General features: G+C 41.9%; 1 protein-coding gene across 4 annotated transcripts in view; it reads right to left on the minus strand.

Moving 5' to 3' along the window:
• The window catches only part of LOC131668751 (venom dipeptidyl peptidase 4-like), a 156,731-nt gene that overhangs the window by 81,613 nt on the left and 61,290 nt on the right, over positions 1 to 13,828 (minus strand). The window contains exon 2 of one of the 4 annotated variants that reach the window (XM_058943165.1): positions 12,166 to 12,323. The exons of the other annotated variants lie outside the window; for them this stretch is intronic. Within the exon in view, the coding sequence (XP_058799148.1) occupies positions 12,166 to 12,219 (54 nt within the window). The 5' untranslated portion in view covers positions 12,220 to 12,323. The remainder of the gene's footprint in view (positions 1 to 12,165; positions 12,324 to 13,828) is intronic. 4 annotated transcript variants of the gene reach the window in all.

Raw genomic sequence — 13,828 nt, forward strand, 5'->3', positions numbered from 1 at the left:
CATTTGCCAATCCATCATACGTACGTGACCCCATCGGGTCCGTTGGATTTCCGCGCTGAAGCGGGAAATTATCTACAGCGAACGCCGCCGCCTCGAATGTAAGTAACCGTCGCGATACGAGAAAGGGAGCTGCTCTCTGCGACAACATTTTTCTTTTTTAATCCTGCTAATAGGAGACTGAGGTATAATCGTGTCGTCAGTCTATTTATATTTACTTTTTCTTCGCGCGAGCTGATTGATTGTATAATTTTTTTCTCGCGTCAATAGCTCTTTATGAAGGATCGATTCGGATTCAAAAGTTAGCGTCATTTAATACCCTGTACAAGGTGGCGGATGAAGATAACGATGCGCATTCGACTGCGCTGCGTAGCGAGCGATCTTTCGATAAAGCATTTTTCGCACACAACGAGCCGTAAACAAACCGACGCTTACAAAGGAGCACGATTTGCTGGCGGTAAAAAATCTGCCGCGGAACAACGTGTGCTGAGCTAGGAGAGAGAGAGAGAGAGAGAGAGAGAGAGAGAGAGAGAGAGAGAGAGAGAGAGAGAGAGAGACAGAGAGAAGAGCACGCTAACAGTAAAAAGAGCGCATAGTTACTTTTTACTTAACGAAATTGAACTTGCCAAGGTTAGTAAACTCGTGTAAGCGCGCTAGTCTCCGTGTCTTCTTTTCTTCTTTTTCCTCCTTATCTGCTTTCAACGTTTTAATGTATTGAAGATGCAAGCACGCTTTAGTAACTCTCAGCCGGAGAAGTAGTGGTACAGCAGGTTGAGAATTTTCGTGACACGTTTTCAACGCTTCATTTCGTTCTCCCTCCACTTTTTTGATTAAATATTTCATTTTGTGGTCCCTCGCGGAAATATAAAGACGCTCAAGTATAGCCTTAACGTTACGAGAATGTAAAACAAGCTTTCCTCCTTCTCTTTCTCGATCGTGCAGGGGAAATTTCGAGCGCTGAGAGTTTGGATATGTAGCGTGCGAGCGACGATGAGTAAATATTAAATTATTCATGCTACGAGCATATTTCCCAAGTGGAATTCCAAGTGGCTGTAAAGCTTAACATTCGGTAGTTCACACCGATGTTAATCGACCAACAGCAGGATTTTCGTAATGCTTTCGGGACAAAAGATTTGGCATGCTCAAAATAATGCTCAAAAGTTAATTGATCTATGACTGTTTCAGTATGCCATAAGCTCAGTCAATTATACATGTGGCACAATTTCCGAGATCACATTGTCGCATTGTCCTTAGCGGTCAGGCCGCTAAGGAATTTTTTACCACGGTCCCCATATATAATTTTATCATTCGCAGGCTCTCTTCAAACATTTGAACTTGTTCCTTAAAAAATAGAAGGCACATAGAAAGACGCCTTAATTGCTATCCCCGAGATTGTGCTTTTTTCTTCTCTCTTTCTCTCTCTCATTCTCTCTTTTTAACGCTGAGCTTTTTTCTTGAGCGAGCCGTTAAGCGGCTCCAAAGGTTTAACGAGGTCGTCACGTTTATCAAGCGTCATTCGCAAGATGGAGCGTCGCCTACAAATTTACGACGAAGAAGCGAAAGCCTAGCTGTCGAGCCTTAGCAGCCCCATCGTGAAAGAGGTTATGGCGAATTCCCAATGTCCACTATACACACACACATACATATACACTCGCGTGCGCTCACATAGGTAGCAGAAAGCTATCTTCACTGGACCCTTTGTCATGTACGTGCTTTACGGCCGTAAAGACCCTCGGCACAGCCTTGTCTCCACTCGCACAAGCTTACAATCAACTATATTAATTTCTCATGCGATCTTCCTATACATATATAGAGCCACATAGCTTGGATGCTCTTTGACGCCAGCAAACAAGCTGGAGATGCTCTCTCTGTTATGGTCGTTCGTTTCATCGAGGCGTATCGATCGACGACACGCGTTTGGCATTTTCGTGTCAAAGACAGCCATTGTCGATGAGCCAAAATGACTTAATTGAATTTTTCTGACGCTTGTTTTTCTTCGATAGCTATTTTTTTTCCTTTGTCTCGGTAATTTACCGTTCAATTTTTCAGGCATTTCAATTGTTTCATTTGATTTGTATGGATAAATTGAGAGCATCTGCAAAATGATTTCCAATAAAAAATAAAACTTTCACGAATATATTTTCAGTTTAAAAATATTTATTGATATAAATTCCCTTCGTCATTTAACAGGCACGATTAATTTTGTTGCGAATCAAACCAATGTGCCTTCTTCAGGAATACACAATGTCACACTTTAAACTTGTAATCAAAGAAAAAGAATAACAGTAGCGTAAGAGAGTTGACGATTAATCGTCTGGTCGACAAAGATATAGCGCGGCGTACCGGATATCCGCGGTTGTTTTTTCCTTTCAATGCGAGTGTGAACCTTTTTTGGCTAGAAGCATCTCGCTTGCAGCAACGCAGCAGCGAATGAACGAAGAGAGAAAGAGAGAAGGGCATGTGAAATTCGCGGAAGAGCACGGGAAAACGATGAAAGAGTGACGCACATATGCCGAATGAAAGCTCGAGGCGGCGAGTGACGATCGACCGACGTGTCGGAGCTGTGATCAAAGCTGTTGCAGCTTTTTTCCTCTCTCTGCCTGCCTCTCTGCGAAGTGTCAAAGCACCAGGGGTCAATGGCAGACGATTCGCCTGTGAAAAAAAGAAACATTCGGTTGTTCCTGCGTGTTTTTTTCTTTACGCTTCGATATTTCAAACCAAGTTATTTTATAACTCGACGTTGTAAAAACTTTCTTTCGTATTTTTCGTTATTTGTTACACCTTTTGAACTCCATTCTTTTCTGAATACACGCCGGCAGTTGGGTAACAATGAATTGATTTTCACTTCAAGTGTCTTCATTAAAAGTTGCAGGCAGTTATCGCCACTTGACGTCTCGACATACACTTAGGATAGTACTTGCTCGCGCGTGCGCAAAGCTGCCTCGTCGAGTGAGCTGAACTTTTGTAACGATTTGATCTGTTCCGCGAAAATTTCCGCTAGCGGCAGATGTAATTAATTCGCTGCGTTTAACATCGATTGAGTCGCTCGAGTAAGAGATGTATATCAGTGTCGTTGCCAGCGACTTTTTCACGTGCAACAGCGCCCTCGAAAAGTTTGCTTGACGGGTAATTTAAGTGGGAAATCGCTTCGCGATTAAACGGCGCGAACGATAGTGCCAATTCTCCAACTGCGATAAAGGGTGAGATTCGGCTTTCACAGTGACGGCGCGAAAGATACGCGCGAGCGAGAAGAGCCTCTCGGCATAATATCCATGACAAACGCGGCTCGAGGGGCGGAGCGGCAGTTAGGGAATGCGCGCATTGTTTCTCTTTTGCGAAGCGGCGCGCGCGCAATAGACCCAGTGAAACGCAGCATTCGAACGCCTCGCGCGAGCGAGATGCGCGCTTTTGTTTCTCGTTGCTTTTCCGTGGCCCCAGGCAGCAGCGCCGGAGACGACGAACCAAGTGAAAGCTTGATGCGAAGCGACATTGCGAGATTGATGGGAAGGCGAGGGAGGGGAACCCACCGTGAAACCTGATCGAATTGCATCGAGATAATACCTCCTCGGCAGTGAGTAATCTTAGAAATATTACTTCGCCACGCCTCGGCTGCAACTTACGATTCGCCTTTACGTGTTGCTTTTTAATTGGGGATCGACTTTCCTTCGCGATTCGCGCATCGACATTCTCACGGAGAACCTCTACCTCTTTGCCTACCTCTTTGCCGTTCTAACTGCAACGTGCCGCGGTTTTATTCTCCAATTTTCCTGACGTCGGAATTTCAACGGTAACTTTCCGCAAAGGCAAATGCTGAAGATTCCCCGCGCGGCTCTCGCCATTGAAGTGTGGCTAATTAGATTAAGTTTAAATCCGTAGACATTCGTAAAGACAACGCTTATGCGCATGTGTTTGTTATGTGCGTGTTTGCTTGAATAATTTGGTCGTGCTAAAAGCCTGTCGTAACTTAGCAGAAGTTACGAGGGAATTACGTTTACTGCAGATAGTGAGAGGTCGAGCTAATATTAAAAAAAATGGACGCCCTGGCGAGCAGCTTCACACGGAAATCACATAACAGGATATCGAAAAGGGGAATAACTGGTATTCCCCGATGCAATAAAGGAGCAAGTGAGAGCGAGACGGTGGGAAATAGAAAAGCTTTGTAGAAAAGTCAAATTAACCGATATCACAGAGAAGAGAAGCCCTCGCCTCGACTACGACGAAGAAGACTTTTCATAAGAAGCGAGGGAAAATCCACGGAAATCCCGTCGCGAAAGGAAATAAAAGGACCAATGGCTGAGGTATCGCAAGGAAACGGGAACGGATAGGAGGAAAGAATGAAAGAGAGCAAGAGCAAAAAAGAAAATGAAGGGATGCGCGCAAAAGTCGAGTGACAGTCGCAGAAGCGCGAGTGCAAATAAAGAAGAGCTTTCGGTTACAAGGAGCGAAGAACAAGTCCAAAAAAACAGCGGTCTTTTGTGCATTTTCAGTCGGCGAGTTTCGAGGGCACGCGCGATTAACAGCCTGGCGCTAAACCAAAAGATATGTATGTATTGAGCGAAGGGACGAACAAAGGTAGCTTTCTAGAAGACTACAGGCGTTTTCTCTCTGTTTATGCGGCAGCCACGCGATGTCACACGGAAATCCTCTGATGGAGATTTACGCCGAGTACGCGTGCCGCTTCTAAAGCGGAACAATGCCCTCGCACGCGAGCTTTTCCGTTGCCGCCGCCAAGATTTCGCTAGGTAATGAGCTTCCTTCTAGCCAATTTGCAGTATCTCTTTTTCCGTTAATTCTATTTTTTTTTCCTCGTCCCAGCCGGCCGACCAAAATCTTATTTGTTCCCCTTGAAATTCCAATTCGCGCATTGTATTATAGCAAACGAGCCACCGCTAAGCAAATCGAAGCCAAGTTGCGAGGCACACGAGCTTCACGACCATTAATTAACTAAAACCAAAAGACGATCAAGTCAAATATTTGCAGCACTTAAGCGATTTTTTCCAGCGAAAGTTCACCGGCGAGAACATTACTCTCCTGCGAGCTCAGCAAATAATCAAAGCGTTCAAAGGCAGCGCTAGCTGAAAACTTGCCGAAAGTGCCGCCGTGGAATGAACTCCAAAGTAAATATGCCAAGAAAATCCACGAGCGTGTACGAAACACAATGGAGAAGTTGGGATAGCACTCTCTTGAGCACGTCTCAACGACAGTACGAGCAATTATATTATCAATCAACAATGCAGCTTCCATTTGGTTGAATCACTTCAGATACTTTTTTTCTGATTTCCAAACGACTAACTACTCACCACCGTGCACTCTGCATCGGATTTCAAACACAAATACAGAGCGTTCGTGCGTGGTTTCTCTCTGCGAATGTATGTATCAGCTTTCCGTAACCCAACCAACCAAAATTCGCACTTTACTCATTATCGAAACTTTGTATTTTAGTAAATGATTTCGGAGACTCGCTCGAACGGTTTATCGTATCGGATAATTAATTGATCTCCGCGACTGGCTAACTAATGACAACTAGTTTATTCCGATATCGCGGTAATTTTAATTATCTTGCTTATATACCAGTAGACCATGTTATTAAAAGTATTTTTAAGCTTATTTTTAAAATATTTTATTGTATGAGAGAGTTTTGAAAAAGATTATCGATTCGGTTCGTAATACCAATGTCATTACTAATTTTTGATTGTCAATCACGTCCGAACAATTTTCAATATGTGTCATCCTCTCAATAACAAATTTAATTTATTGGCAATATTTGTGGTGTGAATGCGACGATTGATCCATGACGTTCCAATAAAATCACGCTGGTATAATTATCGACTATATCGATGATATTGATCAGATTTGCGTACAACAGCTGTCGCTTCAAACAAACATACAGAGGGAAACAATAATAAGAAAAACGCAAGACTCGTTCGACGCGGCACAAAAGCAATTCGCGCGTTGGACTCAAGCTTTGTGGCTTGCGCTTCATTTGAGTTAGGAATGTGCGCACGCGGCAAGCGATGTCGTCAAAGCAACTACACTCCCATAGTAAAAACCGTATTCGCGTGCGACCAAGTCAATTTGTTGTGGCACGCGCGACAGCTTTTTATACGCGGAGATAGAGCGACTGCACAAGCTTTAATCAAGCGCGCGAGAAAAAATAGCGAAAGAGAGAGAGAGAGAGAGAGAGAGAGAGACAGAGAGAGAGAGCGAAAGAGTGAGAGAAAAATGTTCACGCGGTATAGAGAGAACGTTGAATCTAATTGTAATGGGGTTCAACGATACACACCCACATCCACACCCACACGCACACACACGCACGCGCACACACACACATACACAAACACAGAAGAGAGCTAACGAGTGTGCAACGGTAACGTTGCTCTGATTGATTGACGTTAAATCGCTCTATCAAGTGCATCTGGATGTTCGCGGCGGCGGCTGTAACTGACATCCGTTGGACCAGGCGGCCGTGCGTTACCCAAACCGACAGAAACGAAGAGGAAAAAAGACATAGCGGCAAAACCAAATGCTTTTATTTATAGACCCGCGCGCGTTTCTTTCCCTCGCGCGCGACTTTTTTGACGTGACCCCCGCCGCGCCGCGCCGCTTCTCGGTCACGAGTGATTACTTCGCGCCGAACGTTTAAATGACCCGATCGCGCAGCAGCAACCTTCTCTGACGTTTGATTGCTTTATGGTAATTCGTTTATTGATTTTTTGTCCCGGCTGATTCCACGAGCGCGCACTTTTTTTCCGATGATTATTTTTCAAACGAACCTGATTGCAATACGTTCAGTCTCTCTTTCTCTCTCTCTCTTTTGTTTCCTACCTTCTTTGTTAGAGTTTGATATATTAATGTTTTTGGTGAATGATGAAGTGTAAAAGGCTTTTGCGAATTTATTTTTTTTTTTCAATTGCGAACGTATCAATTTTGAAAGTTATTAATAAATAAATTGCGAGGTAGCAGCAATTCGCCCGTTACTTAGCAATTAGGCCATGAAAACGTTTTCAAATATAAATTTTTCGAAAATATAATTTTGAACAGGTATGATTAAATGGCACCCTGTCTTTTTATTATTTCGCAGGATTTCTGTGCTTTTTTTTACGATTTCTCTTTTATTCATTATTTGATGTCTCTGTTCGTACATTAAGCTTCTTATGCGTTACAGAATGTAAATAATAAAGGTAATTTTGATAATGCGTCGAAAGCACGAAGCTCTGTTATAACAAGCACAGAACATTTCTTTTCGTTACCCGCAGTAAAATTACGCAAAGAACGTTCGCAATTAATAAAAAAAACATAATAACGTTTGAAACGTAAAGACATATACATTAAGAATAAAAACGAGGTCAGTAAAGAAAAATTCATGAGAATATAATACAATAACATATACATACATACGGGTTTGTCCGATCCAATTACAATGCAAACCTAGCACACTGAAAACGCTATTGCCAAGAGATTAAGAGAAGTGATGGGCATAGGGATCACACAGACTAGTATTATTATTTAAGGTCATAAAATCAATATGACCGCGGATACACGTGACGTAAGGTCGAAAACGAAATTATGCGAGGTTGCTGCTGGTACTGCTGCTGATGCTGCCACTGCTGTTGCGCCCGTAGCTATGTCACGACGTTGTAATCACCTCGTCCGGCCAAGAGTTGTTATAGTTGCCTTACATGCGATGTTCTCGTGTACGCGACCCTTTATGAATTAACGTATTTACCCTGGTTCTCTACAAAGATTGCTCTGCTCTTTGATAATCGCATTTTCAGCTAGTCTAAATTAAATACTTCGCTTTGTTCTTTCCTAAATGTCACACTACCAGTAAGTTGCGTAATGACGAGGTGGAACGAAATTCCACTGCGTGAACGTGAAATTTTATTTTGTATAAATCGTAGCTGTGTATAGATAGCGTACAATGGCGATAGAAGTTAACTTTGTTACGCTGTGCGCTGCAGTATACTAGTTTATCAAACAGTTTGCCATTTCCCGTAAAATTTCAATACTCTCTCCACAATAACTGCTCGGTTACGCTAACTTTCTCTCGCCTTCGGCTCGCTCTTTTTTCTCCTCTCCGTAATTATTAATCCAAGCTCGACAATCACATCGCGCGCGAGTGTAATAACTTTACAAGTGACGCTACAGTTGAGTTTGAAAAAATAAAAAAGCTACGCGATTCTCATGGATAATCCGCTTGGGGCAGCTTCTTGCCCCAACGAAATTGGAACGCATCAATCCATCAAATACCAATTAACTCGGTCGCCCGTCAATGCCGCACCGAACAGGAAAAAAAAATAACGCGGCCATGAAGCACGCTGAGCGAGATTCCATTGCAACGATGGAGAGCAAAAAGGTCTCGTTTGGAGAATAATTGGAAATTAGCGAACGCTCAATATACCGCGAAAAAAAGAGGGAGAACATTTCGATGTGAAATATCGCGTCAGCGCGATATATCAAACGGGAGAGATATCAGTCGCGTCGCGTCGCAAATCCATAGCAGCACAGCTCTCTCGGAATTCCTGCGCAGACGACGACAGAGAAGGTGGGGGGGAGGGGGCGCTTTTCGCAGCCGCACCACGAGGAATGCTTCCCACTCATCTCGTCCATTTTCCAAAGCCTCTCTCTCTCTCCCTCTTGCGCGCCTGCATCGCAATTGAACGCAGAGAGAAACGTGTTTGCTCCTCTTTACTCGGGAGATCATTTTTTTCCCTCGTTTTACCCTCTCACAGCTATGCATGTATGCGCGTATTTCATTTTCTGGCTTGATCTCTCCTCTATAGCATTTTCATAATCGGGATGTATCCAGATACGGTGGCTAAAAGTTGCTCTATCTCTCTCTCATTCTCTTTCAAGACATGCGTTATCAAGACTTTCCTACGCAACGCGTATTTTAAGTCGAATAAACCTTAAAACCGGCGTACAATCTAAGGCTGAAATGTGCTGGCAGTGAGACGTAGCATTTGAAGTTGGCCGAGGCGGCAATTAATCGTTATCCGGCGCAGAAGTAAGCAACGCGGCGAAACGAGAGAGAGAGAGAGAGAGAGAGAGAGAGAGAGAGAGAGAGAGAGAGAGAGAGAGAGAGAGAGAGTGAGGACAGGGGCTGTAGTCCCCGCGGGGAGGAGGTGTTATATAGCTGACGACAGGTGAAATTTTGACAGGTTCAACTCCAAAGTCACGAAAGGCCGGTAACGCGTCCAGCAGCCGAGATATATGGGTAATTCTTGGCTATTTCGATTGACTTGTAACCCTTAGGTTACGGATTTTTTTTTAATTTGGCACAATTGTTGTACACATAAAACTGAGATTTTTCCCAAATTTCGGAGACGATACATTAATTATATCAAAAGTTATTAACAATTAAAGAAAAATGATAAAAAATTTTCAAACGGCTATATTTTAAAAACTAATAAAGATATCGAAGTCGGATTTTTTTCAAAATACTTATAATGCCTTAAAATTTCGAAATAATTACAACAATAAACAATAAAAATTTTTTTTCGAAAGTTATTAACTTTTTGTTTAAACAATTGCTAATATCTCAAAAAGTATATTTTTTTTTTGAAAAATTCTTGCTCCTACGTATTCCTGAGGATTTTTGCTATCGAAATCATTCATAAAATTCAAGGGCCCGACATATCGGAAAGCGTAGCCCTAATCAAAAGAAGACGCCTCGGCGTAAGGCTGCGGTAGCGCTCCAGCGGACTCACGGTCGAAAGGTACTTTAGCTTTAATCTAAAAAACTAATAAAGATACCGAATCGGATTTTTCCCAAATTACTTATAATACCTTGAACTTTCGAAATAATTACAACAATAAACAATAAAAAATTTGTTTCGAAAGTTATTAACTTTTTGTTTAAACAATTGCTAATATCTCAAAAAGTATATTTTTTTTTTGAAAAATTCTTGCTCCTACGTATTCCTGAGGATTTTTGCTATCGAAATCAATCATAAAATTCAAGGGCCCGACATATCGGAAAGCGTAGCCCTAATCAAAAGAAGATGCCTCGGTGTCCGGTCGCTTTCGACCGTGAGTCCGCTGGAGCGCTACCGCAGCCTTACGCCGAGGCGTCTTCTTTTGATTAGGGCTACGCTTTCCGATATGTCGGGCCCTTCAATTTTATGATTGATTTCGATAGCAAAAATCCTCAGGAATACGTAGGAGCAAGAATTTTTCAAAAAAAAAATATACTTTTTGAGATATTAGCAATTGTTTAAACAAAAAGTTAATAACTTTCGAAAAAAAATTTTTATTGTTTATTGTTGTAATTATTTCGAAATTTTAAGGCATTATAAGTATTTTGAAAAAAATCCGACTTCGATATCTTTATTAGTTTTTAAAATATAGCCGTTTGAAAATTTTTTATCATTTTTCTTTAATTGTTAATAACTTTTGATATAATTAATGTATCGTCTCCAAAATTTGGGAAAAATCTCAGTTTTATGTGTACAACAATTGTACCAAATGAAAAAGAAATCAGTAACCTAAGGGTTACAAGTCAATCGAAATAGCCAAGAATTACCCATATATCAAAACTTCAAATCCCTACGCATCACTCGTCTGAGCGTGCAGTCGGACATGTATCTATTTGAAAGACAGTGCTGCATATCCCTTCCTCTTTTCACTCTGCGATTCCAAGTACCAACTTTCCCCGCCCATTTATCCGTCGAGTGCTTATTATACTTTTGCACGCGACGCTAAACTACACACTGCATCCCCGAGACGGATGACGTCTTCCAGCGCGCGCGACGAAAACTTGCTGCTGCGAGGAATTAATTTGTTGGAGCGCGTGATAGATTATGAGGATTTCATCTGTTATCACAGGCACAGAAATATGACGAATAATATATTTCGCTCCCGCTTAGCTAGCTTACGATGAATTAACGAAATAGATCACGTGAATGCTGAGACCGGGATATAACGATGATGGTTCGTGTCATTGCTTCGAGTTCAGTACAACGAATAAACTATTTAACGGAAGCATTGTTTTTCTTTTACTGGAACAGCAAAGTTTCTTTCGAAGATAAATTAACAGATTGTTCTGCAAAAAGTTATATCCCAAGAATATTTTATTGTTTGACAAGGTTACAAGCAGTCGACGGTGAAACTCGAACTTGAAATTAGCAACGTTGAAACTTCTTAACCCCAAAGCAAATTGGAATTTAATTTCAGCATGCGAATTAATTTGATCCGTGATCTCGGGCCTATATATAGCAAATGAAAAGCACTCGTGGCTATAGATATGTAGACGTATATACATATATATTCTTTTGCATTAACTGATATCGGCGGTAATCAATTGCGCGAGCAAAGGAAAATAATCACGCGTACTCATTATCTCACGTTCGTCGTCGTGTAATTGAGCCGCGTCGCATCCACTTCAATACGTACATCTTTCACGCGCGATATATGTACATCCCTTTTTCTTATACATACATTCCGCGGCGTAGTTCTCCGCGCGTAATGTCGCTTCCGCTTTACGAGGGCGGCGCTTTATGCTCTCGCGCACTCCTCCAGCCAATCGCTAAATTGCATTCCACCTATCTCTCCGACTTGCAGATAATTTAACGAGCCGCTTCACGAGACGTATATCCACGCGTATTCGAAGGCGAGAACGTGCCTTATACGTTGTGAATAAGAAGAAAGAAAATGCCGACGCCAGAGAGAATCCGTGGAGCAGTCTCGAGGCATATTTGCATATATCGAACACGACAATTGATGAGAGGCAACATTTATTTCATAAACAGATGAGCTTCCTTTGTGCTTGCGTTCGCGGAAAAAGTGGGCAAAATTATGTTCCCATGGTTGGGTAATTTTAGTTATTGATGGTCGAACAAATATTCGCTATTTACGCAAATGCGATCGTGGTAATATTTAATAAAGCCAAATAACTCGACGACCTCGTAATCGCGCGTGTATGCGTGCGTACGCGCGAATTGGAAATACTCTGCATTAGCATTCCACGTCTGTTTGGATAACGATCCGAACGAGTACAGCGCGAACATACCTACCACGCGCTCTAATTCTCTTTAAATACATACTTGTAGAGAGCAGAACATTTCAAACCCTGGTTTACTCTCAGATAGAGGGTTGAGCAACCTCGTTTCTAATATAATATTTTCAGCTCGATCTATTGGTCTAAATGTGGGGAAAGGCTGATGTTACCTGGCTGGACTGACTGGTACAGATGTCGATGCCGCTGGCCGTTTCCACAGGCATGGTGGAATCTCTCCCACTCGACAATTATCGCTAAGTGGCGGCCGAGTAAGGCTGCAATTCTGCCTCCGACTGCTCGCTCTGATTGCTGCTAACTCGGACGCTAGCTGTGTATGAGAGGGGCTACATAAACGTCTCTTTTTATTGATACGCTATTATCACCTCACCTAACATCGCCGACTGCACTCACTGGTACTTTTTCCACTCTATTTGAAAGACAATTTTGTTGTTGGTATTCGCAACGAGTAGTGTCTTTTGTAAACGTGCTTTATGCTTTCGATTATGCTTTAGCTCATTATTATGGAAAATAAAAAGATCAAACGACCTTCGATATCCATACAGTTCATTTATTGGCCTCGCAGTTTATTCAAACGTTACTTTTATCTGTTTTAGTACAAAATTACATTTTTGATTTATTTCACTTCAGTAATAAATATGAGAATTCAAGTAAAGGTTTCGAAAGTAATTAAAAACTTCAATCACGCTTAATAATACAGTTAAATGCTTGCAGATTAGACTGCAATATTCAGTCTGCAATTGAGTACAAAACAGGAGTCAACTTTTAATTTATGAACAATCGTAACAGATTGGCTACTCTTGTTCTGATTCCGTACGCTACATTGTCATTGCACCATTCAACTTTCATATAGCAATACAATTACAAAAAATAATAAAAAACATAAATGTGCCGCTTGATATTTCCTTCTTAGCGACGTGCTTTTTTTGTTTGTGTTTTTTTTTTTTTTTTGCTCCTCTTAAAAATAAAATAATATTCGTAGGCTCTGGCGACTATATATTAAATAGAAGAGAAAAAAGATGGAAGTCAATGACTAATAAAGGCATGAAAATATCCGCTTTACGAGGGGAATCACTCGGAGAATATTGGATTGAAGAGGCACTTTATACGGGCCGACGCTCATCCGATTGTTTGGTTCAGGTTACGATCGGTGAGACGCATACACACGCCCCAAAGTGAAAAACGAATTGCTGTTCTATATGCGAGACAATCACTTTCCCTATCTCTTTCTCTCTCTCTCTCTCTCTTTTTCTCTTTGAAAATTCTCAGTGGCAAATTGTTAATCGATATCTCCCTTTTTTCAAGTAAACGGGAGCTTTGACGAGTCGCCGGAAAAATTCATAAGAGTTTTCATCAAGCCGTCGACAAGCGTTTTCCTTTTGTCCTGTGTGCACTTAGCTTGGCTACTTGACTCGATGGCTCATCGTGAAGCCTTATTGTCCTCTTCTTCGAGTTGTGAGAGGGATGGAGGTATACAGCCGTGGAGCAGCTCACCCAATTTCCCGCGCTAGCAGCAAGTTTTCGCTTTGCTGACCCCCTCACTTAACGGCTTTTTCCAATCGAGCGCTCGGACAAAGGCCGTCTCTCTCGCGATGCTTTGCACAGACAAAAGAATTCCGATGATGCTGTTTTTCCTTCCTCCTTTTTTTCAGAATATTAACCAGACTTTCATACAACGGCGCACAAAATTGTCAAGGGTGTAATTCCAAGCCTCGTTCTTCTTTTCTTTCTCGTGCTTCCTTATCTTTCCTCCACAAGATTAAATATTCAGAAGTTATTAGGAGTCATGTTGAGCATAGTAATGCCTTCATGAAA

Source organism: Phymastichus coffea, unplaced genomic scaffold (genome assembly GCF_024137745.1).
Source record: "Phymastichus coffea isolate CEN01 unplaced genomic scaffold, Cenicafe_Pcof_1.1 PCOF00083, whole genome shotgun sequence".
Taxonomy (NCBI): Eukaryota; Metazoa; Arthropoda; class Insecta; order Hymenoptera; family Eulophidae; genus Phymastichus; species Phymastichus coffea.